Genomic DNA, 18,871 nt, shown 5'->3' with positions numbered 1-18,871 from the left:
AAGATATCGTAAAGAAGATCTATTCTCTCGGGTACCTCGCCCTCTGGAAGACATTGGGTGCTCTCCCATTGTGACTGGTCGAGGAAGCAATGGCGGCGTTGATGTCCAGCAGAGAGAATCTTTGTCGGGTTAATACCATTCTTTGGACTTGTGTTTTGATATAACGGGGCTCTCACTGCAAAGTAGCGTGCGAAACGCAATACTTGTCTCTCGTCAGGGTTTCGCCAAGCTTTAGGTCCTCGGAATTGCAGCTGGAGGTGTCAAAAGGAGCATTGCAAGATAATAGTAGAGAGGACTTACCAGCTTGCCAGCTCCTTCATAATGCATGAGCCATGCACTTGGCTGTGAGAAGACCATATTCTCAAATACACAAAGACATAGAACACTCATGATGGTTTCCAGCCCAGCCCCCGAGTTGCCACTTGTACTGATATCGTTTCGAAGCTGTTTCAAGGCTTGCGAGTATAGGTGGAATCCTTGAATGCAAGCTTGCCTATCTCGATTTGCCTTGCCGAAATATGTTGATACTACGGCTTGCGCGCATAGCCGATGTAGTTCGGAGTTATCGCATGCTAGCAATCTTGGAAGTGCTCCTACTGGCACCAGTGCATTGTAGCGAGGAAGCACTGGTGAGAGCTTAGATAAGGTGTAGGGAAGGAAGAAAGTGTTTCTTTGGGGTGAAAGTGTTAGAATCTGTGATCTGGGGGTAGCATCGTAGTTGGCAGTGTTTCCGATGGAAACCGGCCGCGTATCAGGTATCGGATCCGATGCAGTCCTCGAGCCGCTGCTCTGAGAGAAGCGATCGTTCTCATCAATAAATTTCAGCCGACCATGGTACCCAGAACAAATAAGCCCCGCATTCTTACAGCGCTGGCAATGAGGCTGCTGTTCATCTAATGCCTCGTATCAGCGTCAAGTCTGCTCAACTGCCGAGTTACCGAACTAACCGCACTTAACTTTGCGCTCAGCACAGGTCCCGCATCTTCTGATACGTCTTCCGTGACGAACCATGTGGCAATTTGCAAAACGTAGGTTAGAGTGGGGGAACGAATATCGATCAGCCAGGAAGCCGGGCTTGCAGGACTATCGTGACTGCAGGCAGAGAAAAGTCTTGGCTGGGAAACGAAGTTGAACGGGGGCCAAGTCTTGAAATACCTAGTATGGAAAGCGATCTGACGCTAAGATGAACAACCTTAGATCTAGATGGATTAGGTTAGTTCGGCTGTAGATCTCGGGCCTGTTGTAAAGCCCTGGCACTAATACAGTGCCACAGCCCCAAAAGGGGCAAGCATATGATGTCAGAATTCTGGTCGGATAACTTGATTGAGCCTCGCCCTTGCTAGTTCCGTGGCCTCTCGGTGTGTGACCGGCTACCCGGCACGTTCGCATGGGACGTCATTTTCTAGGCTTCAATATAATGCTCGCTCTGGGCTGGACGCTTAGGAGTGTTCCATGGATATCAAGCTCGACTGCTTTCTTTCTTCTTCTTCTTTTCTAACTATCACATACTCACCGAACGTAATAGCTGATAAGCGAGCCGAGAAAAACAAGGCAATATGAGTTTTGAACTTGCGACATCTTATATGCGGCCATTGCTCCGTCCGCTCGTTGTACCTCCTACTCATCCTGAACAAGTATCAACAACTTTGCATGTAGGCACACGGTCGCAGCCATGGCGATCCTCGACACACATTTTCAACGGAACCGATGACCGCGACGAGTCTGCTGCGTGGCCGCCAACTAAGTTTAGAGACGATCCCGCAAGCATTCCCAGCGATGAAGCATACAACATCCCATACGATGCGGCGAACTGCCAAGCTGGAAGTGCCGAAGGATTCAAGTTGTACGCCGACCAGAAAAAGGATCTGAAAATCTCAAAGGTGCCGCCGCCTACACTGGTTGCCAAGCGCTACGTTCCGACCGAGAAAGCAAACTGTTGTGGACAGGGTGTAACGCTGCTTACCTTGACAGGCATGGGAGTACCCAAGGAGGCAAGTCGCACGGTTCTCAATGTCACTCCAGTGGCAGGTAATTGACTGCTAAGCAGATGTTTGAACCCATACTCGAGGACCTGCTTCCCCAACTACGAAAATCGAGCGTCAAGGTAGAAGAGATCTGGGCCGTGGATATGCCTCTAAGTGGCGAGACAGCCAAAGTCAACCCGATCGGCTACTTCTACGGTCCGTCCGTCTTCGTCTAATATCCTCCTTTAGCATTAAAGCTAAACCGCACAGCCAACGAGAAGGATATCACTCGAGATCTTCTCCTTTTCATCACAGCCTACCTCCCAATATGCCCCGGCGGGGACCTACCAAAGCATCTGCAACCTCGCAAACCGACATCCCAACCCCGTCAACACACGCGACCAAACCTCCACGTCGTCGCACACAGTCTCGGTGCTCAAGCGGTTATGCTTGCATCTGTCCATGCCCCGACCGTATTCGAAAGCCTCACAGTAATTGACCCTGCTATGATTCCTGCTGGCAAGATCAACGACGCCATGGCCAAACTTCCCAAACATGTTCTCTGCCTCGGCCTGCCCGAGCGGTTTGCCGACCGCGCGTCGGTGGAAAAGGAGCTGCGCAAAAACAAGCGAACCCGGGGTTGGGACGAGCGGGCAGTGCAAATGTTTGCGCAACACGGCGTCGTGCCGGACGAGGATGGCATAGGATTCCGGCTGGTGGCTCATCCACGTCTTGAGTGGGCTCTGTACTACGACAAACAGACACCTGCGGAATGCTACGATCGATTAACAGATATCAACGTTCCCCTACAAGCGATTATGCCATGCAAGCCTTTTGCCGTGCCGCCCAAGATGTTTGAGGCGGATGTGCGAAAGATGAAGCAGGAGACCGAGATTAGGTGGGTGGAGGGGACGACACATCAAATTGTGTACGAGAAAATGGGTGCATGTGCGGCTTTTGTGGCAGATTGGCTTACCAAGGTGGCTAGTGAGAAAAGGGCACGACTATGAGTGCTACTTTAAGCTGCATGAACTTTAGTCTTGGTTGAAGGAATGATGTACCTTGAATGATATTTCATTAGTGAGCTATAGCATGTCAAGATGTAGTTACGACGTATCCATATCAGTGCCTACTCTATCTACTGGATTCATTCTAAGCATGCAGGAGTGACGCTCACCAACATAATTACCATTCTGGCACCCTCGCAACCTTGACATACACCCGCCCGCAGGTCGAGCCGTTAATCCGCCTTTGTCATCCCAACGAGCCTCATCCATCAATACTTCATCTTGCAGCTCAAACTCGAAGCTTCCAGCCCACCCAGCCAGTAATAATGCTAGTTCAGCTCTGTAAAAGCCGTGGCCAATGCACAAGAAACTGTATTTGCTCAATGCACCACCGCACGCATTAGTGCCCTTGGATCTGTGGTACTGTTTCCCTCATTGCCTTTCGGTTCACATAGCCACCGATCTGGATTGAATGTATGCGCATCTGGCCCCCAGAGGCGTGAATCGCGGTTTGTAGCCCACGGCGTGATCACAATGCGCGTACCTTTGGGAATGAATTGTCCGATTATGGTGGTATTGTGGGCGGTTTGGCGGAAGGTCTGCGGAACTGGAGCGTAAAATCGAAGAACCTCACCGCATACAGCCTGTAGATATGGCATCGAGTCTATGTCGACATTGGAGATCTGTGACTCATTTGCCGCTCCTAATGGTGGTAATCGTTGTCGAATCTCTTGTCTCAACTGTTCCCAGACGATAACGTAATTAGTAGACCTAATACTATAGAGATTAAGCCATACTCATAGTAGAGAGTAAGAAACCTGACTAGTTCTCAAACAAAGAGATCCATAGCCCACTCCCTATGGAGTCTTCTCCTACAGACCCAAGGACTTACCCACCATGAAACGCCAAGGAGTCACCACCAACGTTGAGTTCATTCAGGCTGCTCGAGGTCAACTCGACCTCGTTGCCATCCAAGCCCTCCTCATCACATGTCTCTTGAATTTCCAATTCGCCAAGTCTCACACACAGCACGTCGAGACTAATATCTGACTGTTTACCAACAAAATCAGCTTTATCCATCTCTCCAATATCTTGTAGAAGGTTCTCGAGACTAATGGAGGCGCGAGCGGTCTCGTCATGACCAACCCCGAATTCATCCATACTCCAGGTAAGCCAAGCGTCGTAAAGCTCAACAGCCTGTCCAAAATTCCCTTGATCAACGGCTGCCATTGCCAGAATGTGCAGATAAGAGTGATGGGTCCAAGGGGCGATCTCTATGCTAATACGGTATAGGTCATCATATCGCCGATGCATCGATTAAAATTCAGAAAGCCCTCGCTTGAGACACACAGTCTCGGGGCTTGAAGGGTGCGTGTAGTTCTCCCATGTGGTGATGTCCTTTTGGAATAGATCCTCGGCGACCTTGAAATCGACCAATCCATCCAGTGTCTGAGTCCTGATATTGCGATTCCGAGCCCTCACAGCCTCAAACCTCAGCTCACTGCCGCCATTAGAGTGCTCTGCGATAAAGCTACTATAACAGTCGATGAGAGGTTTCCAGTTCGTCATGATCTCGTCATGATCCATAGCCAAGAACTGACCCCACAGCACAGTGAAAGGATGAGCTTCTGAGTGTATTGCTTCGGACATCTTGGAGATGTATCCAATCATCCCGTCTGCCAAGTCTGGGTAGTCTCCAAGTCCAGATAGAAGATGATAGATGGAGAAGAAGAGACGGACGCTGCCAACAGATAAGAGAGCTCTGTATTGGTCAAAGCAAATACGGAGCAGGCGAAACCCTCGTTGGGTTTGTCCTCTATCAAGAAATTCAAGGGCATCGCCAAAGATATTGGCCCAATAAATAACTTGATCGAGTTCCACCCGCCCCCTTTCGTCAAAGTCATCGCTCCAACGGCCAGAGTCGAAGTTGTCAGTTACATAGTCCCGCAGACATCTCATACACTTTTTCGGTTCTTGCCTGGGCATCCGAGGCTGACAACAGGAGGAAAGATGATCTAGTCTGTGGCGGAGGATCCCTTAGCCATGGGAACCTGAAACCCGAAGGTTTCTCGGTATTTAGATCCGTCTCATTGTTCGAACATTGTCCTCGATCAGTAGCCGTGGAACGCTTTTTTCCGAAGGACTGCACGGGTGAGGGAGTTCGGCAAGCAACCACAGCTGCCATAAGTCTCTGTGCAGAAGGAGACAGGGGACCACCCTTGGCAGCAGTCAAAATTCGGTCTTTGTTTTGCTTCGATGTTCGGTTGATGTATGTCTGGAGCTTTTTCGAGTCGACCTTGTTGCCTCTGATGTACATGCTTGAGGCCTTGTGGACGGCGTCGCGCTCTGCCTTCTGATGAAACAGCGCTTGGACTTGCTTAGCTCTGAAATGCTTTTGCAATCCCCATTTGCTGATGTGAGACTTGTACATCCTGACACTTGAATGTAGGTTAGCGAATATTCTCGATCTTCAATAGCCCTCAGGGACACTGACGTTGCGAAGAACTTGTGCTTATCCGCCATGGTTTTCATCACTTCTTTGAGCGTGTGGCTCTGGTATAGCTAAACGATGGTTCCTCGATGAGACTGCCACATCTCTGGCGTTGCCCATTGGCGTTGACCACTACTCATGGTAGGAACGCCCGGAAGAACCTCCATGGCAAAAGGAGGATCAATCCAGTCTACCGGAGGTTGAAAAATGGATGAATTCAGAGAACAAGGGGTCAATAAGAAAAGGAAAGAAGGTCAGGAAGTGGAAAGAAGAGTAAATTGGAGTCTGCACAGCCCCAATGTGAACGAGGCGATGAGGTGTAAAGCTATGAAGATTGATATTGCAACGGTTGGGAAAAATCCCAAGATAAATACCTTGGCTACCAAGGAGGCTCATGCAGCTTACTAAACATAGATGGCGCAAAAGACCCTCGCATTCTAAAAGATGGCGGAGTGTAAGGTGTGCTTATTGGCCGACAAAAGACCCTCGCATAGGTCATGTGTTGGTGTTGCACCTTGGCGACTGGTGACGCCCAAACAGAATTGGGCACCAGGGTTGGCACGGTTATTATTCGCCCGGTGTTCTGGTTATGAACTGGCTGCCTGGCCCGTTGCGATATGTTGGAGGACTGCGAGCCCTGCGCCATCTATCTCCTCTTGACTCCAAGGCTAGTGATTGGCTCCTGCTGGTGTCAAACATGGTCAGATACGCCAGAAAGGGCAATAAGAGGCACTGACATAGCTGGCTCAAAAGACCCTCGCACACAAAAAGAGGGTGGTGTAGCTGGTGAGAAGAAATGGTCATGATGAAAGTGATATTATAAGAGGTTGGCTACATTGACAGACGTGTATCTCTCAGCAGAGGCCTTTCCTGCGTGGTTCGATTGTGAGCCATCCTGTGAGCATTTGCGCACCAGAGGGATGACATCCAGTTGCCTCATCCCAAAACATTGTTGGACATAAATTGAACCGATTGTTCATTGCTATCCTCTCTTCTCTTCTCAATAAATTCATTGTCTTCAAATTACCCCTTTTCATTCATGTATCATTCTCCTTTACCACTTTTTTGCGATATTGAACTTTGTAGTCATTGTGCTCGCCTCATCCACTGTCATGGATCCCTCCCCTGCTCACACCCAGTTGTCTACTACTGGTCAAGAGTGCGCTTATTATTTGCCTTTATATAACACATGGAGGAACTGACTAACTTAATTTCTGTATAGTCTCAAGGCCGGTAGCTCCATGCTCGAACTATACATACATGATACGTCCTCTTTTCAGGACCGCTTGGTTCAAATCTCGATGGCCATCACCAAGTCCACCACCGAATCCAGCAGCGCCAATATCCATCACAAGACCTCGAAGTCTTGAGCTAGGGTAACGTGAGCTTCATAAGGAACTGTAAATCTCACGTTGCTTTTTCGAAGTTGGTGACCGAATGGGTCATGACGGGCGGCTCAATTCCTTCCATTAGTAGTAGCTGTCTCTGGTCATCTGATGAACAGAATTCAATTTTCATTTCAAGAACAGGCGGTGTATTGTTAATAGCATCGTTGATATGTTCCCGTCCCAGTCCTTATTCCTCCAAGATCTAGGTGAATGACGTGCCACAGAATCTGTCATTATTGTAAGAGTAAGAAACACCCATAAACACTCACAATACTAATCATCATCGTACAATACTCTTTCCAATCGAGTCTCTCGACCTTCGCCCAAACAACTTCTGATGCACTCCAAGCATTCCAACCATGCCAATCCATCTCTCTCCGCACCATGACAACAAGATCAAGCACGAGCTAGACGCGTCCGAGAAAGCACACCAATCTCGCCCTTTGGTTTCTTGTTCCGATACGTGGCAACTACCATCAATCTGACGCATGAGTTCAACGTGTTGGCCAGAGGAATCTGGCTCTCGAGGGGCAAAAATGTGAGGCAAGATCCAAGAGTAAGAGGGCTCATGGCAGCGCTGCCCACAAATCAAATACAAACAGACAAACTGCCAAATAGATCAATTAAATTGAGATTTGGTGGTATTACAGGAACCATGGTACCAAGTTCAGTGAGATGAGATCCACATAGACTAAACTCCCCTGAGATTATTAAGGAAAATCCCGTGTTATCAAGTTACAATTCCTCCTCCATAAGTCAAACAGTACTCTACTTTGTTAAAAATTCTCGCCCTCCCTCCCCCCGCTATTCTCTCCCTAGAGTATTTCCCGAACATGATAGGGGCGTCCCATTCCGCTCGAAGGAGGCCGACCAATAGTGGCTAAAAGCCTTCATCAGTTCTGGCCTAACCTTTTTTCTTTTTGAGGGTTTCACATCGTGCTTTCTTCCGTCATTGAGGCGGACATGTAGCCCGCGCTATACTTGCTCTTGGTGCGCCATGATAGACCAAACCAATAGAGAATGAAGGGGAACGTGCCCATGATGGCGGAGAGAATGCCAAATGTGCTGAATGTCCAGTCTCCGTCAAGGTCCTTCAGCATATCAAGAATGAAGAGAGGAACGATACCCGCGCAAGCAACTCGGAAGCACGCTGCTGTTGTAAGTGCGGACAGCGTTCCGGCAGGGGGGTAAGCATCGAAGAGATAGGAGATAAAAGAGATGAGAACCATGGCATTACCCCAGACATAGAAGGCTGTGCCGCAGATGGGGACCAAGTAATGAAAGGTGGGTTTGGCTGTGAACGCAACCCAGAAGAGAGAGCCAGTCACAAAGAACGACCCAACCATTGCGGGAATGAGGCGCTTTTCAATGGACTCCATGCCGTGCTTTGCTGGTTTAGAGAATAGAGCCTCCAGAGAACTGGACGATACCAGCGCGAGTACAACACCAACAAGGGCCGAGAGGAAGGCAAGCCCGGCCTTCTTGACGTCGAACCCGTAAGCTGCATTCAATGCGGCAGGTACTGAAATGAACCATTGGAACAGCACGCCAAAGTTGAGTCCAAGGTAGAGGGTGATAAGAATCACCAAAGGCTCAGTGAAGAGCATCTTGAGGGGGGTAAAGAAGGTGATGTGCGCCATCTCGGAGATGGTGACTCCGCTCTGTGCACAAGGCAACCTGATGCCGCTCTTGTTATAGCGAATGCGAGTCCTCAAGATTTCTCGGTTGTATGTTTCAGGCATGAAAGCACCAAATGCCATTGCGCTCATGGCAAATAGCAGTGTCACCCATGATAGCCAAGCTGGGCCTTTGGCCGAAAAGACGAAGCCGCCAATAAGTGGACCTTCGATCGTAGATGTCAGCGTGAAAGATGGGCAAAGGGATTGAGATCGGCCATACCTAGTGCGGCTCCCGAATACGATGCAAGCGTAAGGAAGGAATAATATGTCACGGTCTTGTGTGCAGGCCAGACATCAGCGAATGTCCCCTCGATCAGAACCAGGCATGGTCCACCGAAAAGGCCAGCGAGGAATCGGGAGGCAATCAAGGTGGAAATGTTTGAGGCCAGACCGATGACAACGACGCAAAGAGCGAAAAGAGGGAAACTCGTAAAGTAGATGGGTCGACGTCCGTATCTTTCGGAGAGATGTGGCGTGTAGATGGGTGCGAAGAAGACACCGTAAAAGGGCATGGTGAAGCCGAGGAGGGCAGTGCTTTGGGATACGCCAAACGCGGCCGGGACGGCGTTGACAGCGGCGGTATATGTTGTTGTCCCGTACATGCTACTTTGGTGAGTGGTGTCCGTATCCATAGTGGGTTGAGGCTACTTACATAACAAATACAAAGGCGAAAGACACAGCAGATACATAGACCTTTTTGAGGAATGGCCAGGTCATGGGACTATCTGGGTCGGTTGGCGACAAATTATGCCCCGACGACCCAGGCTCGGCTTTCAGGCAGGATTCGAATTCATCGTCGGGAGTGTTTCGGCCTGTGGCGATATCCATGGCTTAGGCAGAAGATAGGTGATGTTGAGTGAAGGTGATACTGGATTGAGTGATGAAATGCTGTGGATGAGCGTGTAGTGAGAATTGGTTGATGGTAGATGTGTAATGAGTGAAGCGACATCCTGGGCTTTTGTATGTCGAAAAGTTCTACAGTTACGAAAATTCAGGGGCAGTGTAGTCTGCCTCCCAGGCCATCAAACGGAGAGAAAAGCCAATACTTGGAATCAAGTTGTAGATGGACATGGCGATCATAGTCTTCTGTGGTTTCAGATAGGGATACTACCCCAAGAATAGCTGCGCCTCTCAGCAAGGCGGTTTGTTTCGCTTCTGCGAGTTAATGAGGTGAATCATCAAGATTCCCTGATTCGGTTTTGTTGCTCAGCCACGTCCTAGCTTGGTAGGGTTAGACCGTCAAGTTCCGGTGCAACTGTTCTGCAACAGACGCAGCCAGGGAGTGGCTGATTGTTTTGCGGCTTTGTTCAGTTCAGTCATCAAAATCACCAGATACGGCTAGTCGACTGTCACCAGCTGAACTCGATTGGCATGGGCCCCGGGCACTAAATTTTAGCCCGAGTTCTTTGTCAAAGCTCGGCGTGGTCCTTCAAGCCACAAACGCAGCCACGCAATTTGGGTTTGATCAGTGACCTCTTGATTCCAAATGCCACATGCAACCAGTATCAAAGATTCCGTCTACGTGTGATGAAGATAGGCAATGGATCAGCCTTATCTCTTCTCTTCTCAAGTGTAAAAAGTGCATTGTTACCGCCCGATTCCAGAGCCTACGTAGTCAGACCATGGCTGAGCCCAGATTGTTAGAAGTGGGGCAAGGATCACGACCATCGTGAATAGCTTCACGGTCAGCGTGAACGCCAGATCGCAGGCAACGGCCTGCTGCCTGGAAGATCGGCAGGATGAACACAAGTATAAGAGACCGACCTTTGTCATTCCTTAGATAGAAGAAGGAGCTTTAATTTAATCCCTTCTGGCTACACCCAATGTTGCACACTCTCAACCTCCGAGACAGATACCTAGGACGTGTTGAAAAAGCACTAGCAGGATCACCACAAGATCAACACTCTAAATCGTATTGCGCTTACGAGGCGAGTCTCAGAACACCAAGCATCTTCTATCAGGTTCGTGGTGTCTGGGTTAATCGCGGGCCTATCCTCCCATTACTTCGAAGCGACGCTGGCCTTTGGCCAACCCAAGAGAGCAATTCCCATGCCTTTCAGATAAAAAGATCCATACAATTACTCGCCGTGAGATCATAACCCAAAACGACTTTTTCTATCACCATCCTATCCAATGCCTCATATCCCGAGACTGGTCGACTGGACTTTTTGAGGAAACCAGCTCATCTCATTCGCGACCACAGCAAGCCGCCTTTTGGTCACTCTTTCGTCACCATGCGATAAGGAAATGAAGCACCATCTCAGCCTACCATCCTGAATCTGGTTGCCTGCGTTATGCCCGAGCACCTCCAAAGCACAACCGGACTATCACATTTGCAGACGAAACCTGGAAGAAGAATGGACCAAGTTGAAGTCGTGGTCCTCTTCATATATCCCCTCCCGATAGCCCATCTCGGCTGTCTCACCCCTTTTCTAGATGTAGAACAAGGTTGCTAGAGTCCAGGGTCCTTTTACGTCCATCACGTGGATCTGATGCCATGGGTGATGGTTCTTCCATGGCCAACTTGAGTAGGTCCTGCGATGTGGGCGGAGACGCAGACGATGTCGAGCCTGCTAGCTCGGGTGGCTCTTCCAAGCTTGAGTCCCACTCCACACACCGTCTACGGTGTCTTTCACGGGGTGGGTAGTCTTCTTCTCCAGACGATACATCGTCGTCGGTGGACCATACCATCTCAGCATCAGCGTTGCCTTTGGATACCTCATCGTTGGTCCGCTTGCGGAGGCTTGGGTTCCAGCTCTGAGGGTAGGGTTGAAACAATGCAGCTGCATCCCGGATCTTGCCCGCTTTGAGGTCTTTGGTAGAGTACTGAGATGTTGAAAGATCATAGATGAAAGGACTTTGCAGCTCTGAAGGCCCTGGAGGAAGGGGAAGGTTTTGTTGTCGAATAGAGATCATGCGAACCGTGCAAACAAGAGTTCTGTTGGTATTCCCGAGAGTGGATGAGGCAAGCGGTTGTGGTACAAACTGATAAGCTCGGTCGAGCCTTGCGCGCAGAGGACATGGTAACTACCTGTAGCGAGTCGTCCTCGCGTGGCTGTTTGACAATAAAGGCGAAGCGGCGTTGGTCAAAGAGATAGTGAAGATCTCTACGAAGCGTGATCAAGTTCCGGTCGTCATCGATCTGTTGCGGAACGTCACTAAGACGAGCGTATCTAGTGTAAAAGTCAGCATCCAAATTTTCTCCCGGACACAGGGAAAGATTTTGAATAGGTGTTGTACATTGCCACCGAGTTGTACTCAAACCAGTAGCCCGATGCAGGTAAGACGATGTGAGCGACTTCGACGGCATCAAGATACCCCGAGATTCGGCATGTTCCGTCCCGACTGAGAGCGACTGTTTCCTGCTGAAGATTGATGCTCAAGCCAGCGGAAGGGGTTTTCAAGGAAGACCATGGCGCAGGAATGTTGCCATGAGGGAATCGCCAATGGTCAAAAGAGGGGAGAACGGGATACTTGTCTAGAAGCAAGAGCTTGTTATTCCCAGCTACAAAAGAGGCTGAGGGGCTAAGGTTCATGCGATGAGATATATCTAAGCGATTGGGAGTACTTACGTTCTACGGGATGCTGGCCAAGTCTAAAGTAGTAGGTATCTTCGCGCAAAATGCCATCGCTCGGTTTGTCAACACGCTGAAATTCTCCTCTGCTATTGTTCCGTGCAAACTATCCATTATGCCACTTATTTCCCGTTACGATACAACAGGCTACGAAAGCAGTATCGTAGTCGATGCCATCTTGTCCATCGCCGTCGGTGGCGGGCAGGCAGAGTAGGTCAGGCGCAGGTTCAGGGTAAGCTGGGTGACGGAAAGATATGCGACGGATTATGTTCCATGAGGCTGCGGGTGCAGGTGGCGGAGAAAAAGATGACTTGAAAGATGTCATTAGAGGAGTCGTTCCCTAATAAGTGACTCGCATGGAAGACAAGGTTCCACTAAAATTACACGGCGACAGCGTAAAGAGGTTCCTTGGGAGACTGCACGTTATGGTGTTGTTTACCAACTTGCGCTAGCGACAATATGCGGGGCCGTTGGAGATGGGGCTTTGCTACGCCACGTCCATTGCACGTGACCATTTTACAGACTCTGGGTAATGTGGCGTAGTCATTTATGGCTTAAACTCCATGACAGCAAAATCCGGCGTGAGCAGACAATATTGTTTCTTGGAGTTGTCGCGTGCATCCAGGGGCAACTTGGTTTATCTCTTATCGCACGTGACTCATGCCCCACGATCGTCGCATGGTGATTGGCTGTCTCATTTGTCATCCTGCACATCGAAGCGAAAACATCATGTGTTCCAAGGTATCGCGTTTTCCCGCGTGCCTTGTAGCAAGATGGCCCTAGTTGTCTCCGTGCCTGTGGAAAGTTATCTGTTCCTTTGCTATTTGCATATTGGCTTATCATTACGGGACAAGATGAGATTCAAAAAAAAGAAAGAAAAAAAAAAAAAAATAGACTCTCATGCTCATAGAATCACACAGGGCCGCTCATGACCTTCTGCCTGAACGCACCAGTGATTTGCAATTTACGGGCTAAAACGTGGATTCAATTAACTTCCAAACCTCGGGCGGGAAACAACCGTTGATCCAGTAATCACCCTCTGGCGTGCCCACGATAAACGCTCCATTCCTTTCCAGCATGTTGTTCGGACTGACCCCCTGAACGTGATAGTAGACAGGACGACCTCTAGTCACTGATCTAGGCTGTGCTTCCCTTGCCGAAGAAGTCTGGCTGCCACTCTTCTTCGAACTGGCGACGATTGCTGGTCTGAAATCAAGAAATTCAAAGAGGCGGGCTTTTGTCCAGTTGGTTAGATTGATCACAAAGGAGCTGGTGTCTCCAAAAAGAGGAGGCACACCGCAAAATTCCAGAGACTGTCGTGAGAGACGAGCGAGAGTATGGATTGAAGCTTCCGTTGTCTGCTCTTCGATAGCCTTCCGCATAGCCTGTGCGACAGGCCCAATAGCATTATGCTTGTTGCTGGCCATGTAACCAGCGGGGAATAAGGTCCAGTAGGCAAAGAGGGCGTTCTGCACATAAGAACCTTCGTTTGGCCGAGCAGGGAAAAGTGATGGTGCACGCGTCCGGAGATCAAAGGCATTACCGATGCTGATTGTTCGGGTCGAACTTGGTGGGAACATGGCCGCTGTCGCCGTTACTGACAACCAAGCTGCAATGGTATCTCCATCGCTAATGAATGGGGTTGGAGACGAATTTGTCGAAATAGAAGATAAAGCCAGAGCCTTTAGTTCTTGAACAGTTTTGCGGGGTAGAAAGAGTGTCCTTGTTTCCATCCTGCGCCATAATAACAGATCCAGGATGAAGCGGAATGCCCAGAAGAAAGCCCACAAGCCCATGACCCAACGTTTTTGGAGTACATGTGGCTCTTTAAAGGCAGGATCAAAACCAGCTCGAGCCATGGGATCTTCATCGGCGGATAGCATGGGGGGAACGTCAGACTCCCGCCCCGCAAGCACAAGACTCCAGGCGATACTGATATCGCGAAGGCTCATCGCATCGACAGCTATATGAGGCCAGCAGAGCGAGACCAGAGTTGCATCGGTGAAGGACATGATATGGAGTGTCAGCTGTGGACTGTCGGACTTGAGGTAGTCTTCGAGACAGACTGGAGTCCCCGGAGGAACTCCCAAAACCCTGAACGTCGAAGGTCCAATTTGCACTGACGGTCGATCTGGAGTGGCGTGGGGAAGTGTAGATGCTAAAGAGTGTTCATCTATACTGACGTCAAATGAATCATGATGGAAATTCAGTGCTGGGCGTTGTGCAGTAAAGGGTTCTGGAACATGGATCTCCAGCTTTTCTTTATCCTGCCGTATATTAGTGACCATTATCAACCGCAAGGTCGTGCTGGAGAAACCAACAGTCATCCGAATGCGTCCTCCTAGCTTCTTCCACCCAGGTCGTGCCAGGACTTTGGCCAACGATGCATGGAGCACGTCCGCGTCAAGCACGTCATTGAATCTGAGCGTCCAGCAATGAATGCTGTTCTGATAGAGTGGCGTGCCATCAAAGTAATGGACGGGAAACACTGTGTCGGTTGGGATTGTTGGATAATTTGGCGGCCGGCTGGTTTGCCCAAGGACGAGTTTTCGAAGCGTCTGCATTGCTGCTTTTGGACGAGATAGTTGCCAGCGATGTCTTGGAATTGGATGAGATTTCACGCAACCAAACAAAAGCTTCCCTGATACTGTCGATGACTTGAGTTGAGTTGTCAGCTCAAGATTCACGCTGCGCGAAAAGATGAAATGCTGACAGTCAAATCTGACTAAGATTTGGCCAGCATCTGAGATCTCCTTGGGTTTAGCGTTGGTCGTGCTTACTTCCTGGCTCACTCGACGCCACCTACCTCGACGTGTACGCCACAACCTACATCTCTTACAATTCGAAGGATAAGACACTCTTATTTTCATAACACAGATGACATGCATAAAGTGGAAGCCGTTCCTAACGGATTCCTCGGCTGGTAAGCCATCAAGAATCTGAGCATTTGTGAACTCGGCGAGATCTGTTGATAGGATGTTCATGATGGCGTTGCTGAATACATGCCTATGGCCTTCGTCAAGTGCATCGATGGTACTCGATGCGCTTTCTGGCGACCTCATAGAAGACATTTTAGAGGATGAGTAAAGGTGGATGAGAGAGGTAGGCCCAGGGCCGGATGAATTCCTGGGGCATTCGACGTGGATGTCTGGATGGCGGATGGGTTTGAGGATGAAAAGTGCCATCAGCTGACTGAAAGGCGTTGTTCAAGCGCGCGCGCTTCCCCCGCCTCGCCTATAGGCTTGAGCAGGTATGATCGGGCCATGAGAGCACCGTGACGATTCTGTTGGTCAGCTTACCGCTTGGAACGTTGAAGAGGATGGCGGCAAGATGCTATCAATAGAAACCTGACTAGAGGCATGGCTAGATTAGTTTGGCTACCTTAAAATATATATGCTAAATAATAATATAACATATCATAACGCGCCATATACCTATTAACTTATTACATGCTTTACATATAGGATTAACGTTGGATGAGCGAAAACACATGGAAGGGGAAAAACCTCTTGCGGATGACAAAACCCCTTCTGTCTTTGGCAGAAAAAGCCTCCCCCGACGACACAACACACCAACTATCCTGAATTGAGCTACTTCACTTTATGGGCAAGTGGCAAGACAGCTTCCATAACACAGCGAACGCGGTTAAATACATAACTGATTCCCACTGTCATGAGCCTACTTCTTCCGGCCGAAGAAATCCATAATCTCCAACGTACCTAGATCGGATGTGCGAATACGCTTCTCGCCGTCGACAATGTTAACTGTCACTAGTCCCGCATACCTCGTATACCATGTTTCCCAGTCTTTTGAGGTAGTTGGGAATGGGAATGTTGCAACCACCTTGTTCTGGCCGTTGAATCGGACTTCCGCTGCATCTCCTCTTGTCGAGTCAACAAGATAAATGCAATCAGTGCTTGTCGGCTTTCTGGTGACTGAATGAGGCCTCTTAACTCCTTCTAGGCACACAAGCTGTTCATTGACTGCATTAACCAGAACCTCATCCCCCTGAACGACGAACAGCAAAGGGACTTCTCGACCGCCACAGTCCTGACGAAATCTTACAGACGCGGAGACAATAGTAAGACCATGTACGTCAGCGCGCCCCCAAAGCCAGTTGTCGAGAATATTTTCCATTGGAACGTTGCCCCAGTTGTGATCGTGATAGGCGTTTCCTTCAACTTTTGTTTTGGTGCCGTTGGTGATGATTTCGCCAGTGAGCTGACCGCCAGGAACAGCCACAAACCAGGAGAAGTGACGGCCGTCTACATCCCACCGACCTGTGCCCGGGCGATAGGATGGGGTGTTTGCTGTAATCGTTACATCGGCACCGAAGCCTTCCATCTCGTCCGGGTCGACGTGAATGTGGTACTTCCGTAAGCCATTAATGCTGCGGAAAGAACTCTTTTCGAATTGCACATCACATTTATCCTTGCCAACATGCAGGTTGGCCGACAGCTCGAATCGCTTGTGCAAGTCGCAGATCTTTTCCCCGTCCTTGGCAATGTTGAAATCGATGAGTCCTGCCTTGGTACCAGCGCCTTCGGAGTTGTAGAAGAAGGCTACTTGGACAAACCAACCATCTTGCAGGTGCCCGTCAGCGTACCACCACTCATACTCCCTACTTTCGGTGTTTGGACTACGCAGGGCATCCTCCCATTCCTCGAATTTTGAACGATGCAATCCAAGTTCACTCATGCTCGCGTCATCAGTGAGAAGGCGACCCTGGTTCGACTGGGCCATATTTTCTGGCGTCTTGTGAAAAGTATTGGGAAGAATGAGGTCCTGTATCGATGCTCTCTTAAGCACATAAAACACAAAGAAGAGATGGAGTGAAGAACATCAAACCTAACGGGGAGAGATGGAACATTGAATATATAGAGAAATTTCAAATCTGTAAGCACCGTTATTTTCAGACTTGGTTAGGGGATTCATCCCGGAATCGCACGACCTCAACAGCTGATCTAGAGTTTTGACCCCACTTTTTTCGTGTCGCCATTGGTGACAGAAGTACATCCTGCAGTAGGGTATCAAGCAGACTTATTCTGTAGTAAAGGAATCCGGAGTTCTGCCCCTCTGTCCAGTGGGTAATGGCCGCAAGTCTGGTGACCAGCATCGGCTCATGAGGGGGTCATACAAGTCTGAAGCTCCGGGGTAAATGGGCCGATCGCGGAACTCTGGGTTAAAAGTACTCATCTCCCTGGCTGTTCGGAGTTCTGCAACTCCGACACTACTCCCTGGAATATTTGAGTATCGGCGAATGATCAAAGGGTGTCGTTAACGGCCGAATTACGAAACTTCAGGCATCACATCAGAGAATCTTGACGGGAAAGATTGGGTAAGGATTATTTTTGGAAGAACAAATTGTAGTTCCCTCTGTTCCCGAAGTTCGTGATCAAATTTGACCACCCACCACCATTCTTGTGTTGAACTGATGATCCCTATAGATTTCAACCTGAAATCAGCATTCTTTGTTCATAGCGTACGGATATTTGCAGCGCCGCAACACCGCTCCGAAAGGTAGATTGCCCAGTGTCGATGGGTTGCCCAATGCGGCTTGGGCATCATGGCGACCCCGTGGCCTTGTGACACAATTGGATCAATGGACCGAATACGCGTAGTGTCTGAGGGTTTCCTATGCGCTTATTAAGGAATAGGGTGTATATAGCGTTACTTTCTTAACATTCGCATCCTAGTATTATGATTCATTGCAGTCTTGAGAATAATGGCTCTAATCTCTACCTGGGATACTACCACGTCGCAAGAGAATACGCCTCCGCGAGCTGACCCTTCCAATATAAGTCTCCGTCAGCAAGCACTGTGCTTATGGCCTCATAAACCGATAGACAAGTCAGGATTGCATTTTAGACTGGTCTGTTCTTAAGATTTCAGTCATCTTACGTCCAGGGTGCGAAGTTTCCTTCCAACAGCATGTCAAAATTCCACTCTGACAAAACTGGATACGGTATTGCTTGCCCGATGCTAGTCCAGTTGCTCAAGCTTGGCTCAGCACTACTTTGCAGAGTCTCTAATCCTATAGGAGCGCCATTCCACTCTATTTCAGAGGCCACCGAGCCAGGAACACTTTCCAACGTTGTCGTATTGTAGACAGGCTGTGTTCCTGCTGAGGCTCCTTGGCCGCGGTTATTATTCAGGTGGTCATGGCTTACATCGTCTCGATGCTGTACAGGCCCGGACGACCTTGTTTCATGCCAGATCGAAGCTCTTCGAGCCATTCGGAATAGGTTCTCGTACCCTACTCGCGTATATGAAAGATAGCTGTCGTTTTCGTGTTCGTCCATTGTAGTGAATATCCGAATAGCTCTAGCAACAGCATATAAGCCTTCCCCCGTGCTACTTGCATTGGGCTTTCGTATAATGTGCTATGAGAGAGGAAAGACAGTCGTCACTATCAGGGGAAGCAAATCCCTATGATTCAGTCAGTGAAACGTATAGTTGGGAGTGTATGCAAGGTTTGCGTGAGATTGGCATACCAAAAAGACTCTTCCAGCTATGGGGAATTGTGTCGCCGTTTGAGAGGATAGCCGTTGCAGTAGTCAAGCAGCGCTGAACCGATGCCTCAATATTCATGGGAGGATCCGAAATGAGTGGATGGTCGAGAGCTGACCAATAATCGCGACTATGAGAACGATTGGCGGCTATCATACAACGATGATAGGAAGTATGTAAACGTCTAAGTGAATAGTGGTGCTCGCCGTTGAGGGGCACACCTGGTTGGAAAGGCCGAGGTAAGAGGGTAGACCATT

General features: G+C 49.2%; 4 protein-coding genes across 4 annotated transcripts; 1 reads left to right on the top strand and 3 right to left on the bottom strand.

Annotated features, from left to right (window-relative positions):
• Positions 1-1,009: 1,009 nt before the first annotated feature.
• On the top strand, positions 1,010-2,952 carry LRP88_02116 (Alpha/Beta hydrolase protein; the record flags this gene model as incomplete). Its single annotated transcript, XM_083238787.1, has 5 exons — positions 1,010-1,028; positions 1,657-1,979; positions 2,048-2,180; positions 2,235-2,862; positions 2,931-2,952. 5 exons carry the CDS (start codon positions 1,010-1,012, stop codon positions 2,950-2,952), a joined length of 1,125 nt encoding a protein of 374 aa, XP_083105382.1.
• Positions 2,953-4,288: 1,336 nt separating this feature from the next.
• Positions 4,289-4,621, bottom strand: LRP88_02115 (uncharacterized protein; the record flags this gene model as incomplete). Its single annotated transcript, XM_083238786.1, has 1 exon — positions 4,289-4,621. The coding sequence occupies one exon, from the start codon at positions 4,619-4,621 to the stop codon at positions 4,289-4,291; it is 333 nt and encodes a 110-aa protein (XP_083105381.1).
• A 3,158-nt stretch (positions 4,622-7,779) lies between these two features.
• On the bottom strand, positions 7,780-9,357 carry LRP88_02114 (uncharacterized protein; the record flags this gene model as incomplete). Its single annotated transcript, XM_083238785.1, has 3 exons — positions 7,780-8,693; positions 8,750-9,132; positions 9,182-9,357. 3 exons carry the CDS (start codon positions 9,355-9,357, stop codon positions 7,780-7,782), a joined length of 1,473 nt encoding a protein of 490 aa, XP_083105380.1.
• Positions 9,358-15,782: 6,425 nt separating this feature from the next.
• On the bottom strand, positions 15,783-16,847 carry LRP88_02113 (uncharacterized protein; the record flags this gene model as incomplete). The annotated part of the gene is made up of 1 exon (XM_083238784.1): positions 15,783-16,847. One exon carries the CDS (start codon positions 16,845-16,847, stop codon positions 15,783-15,785), a length of 1,065 nt encoding a protein of 354 aa, XP_083105379.1.
• Positions 16,848-18,871: the final 2,024 nt, after the last annotated feature.

The sequence above is a fragment of the Fusarium phalaenopsidis genome (genome assembly GCF_050370095.1).
Source record: "Fusarium phalaenopsidis strain FUZ10S chromosome Unknown contig_32284, whole genome shotgun sequence".
Taxonomy (NCBI): Eukaryota; Fungi; Ascomycota; class Sordariomycetes; order Hypocreales; family Nectriaceae; genus Fusarium; species Fusarium phalaenopsidis.
The sequence above is the reverse complement of the archived record's forward strand: the minus strand, read 5'-3'. Positions and strand labels throughout refer to the sequence as shown.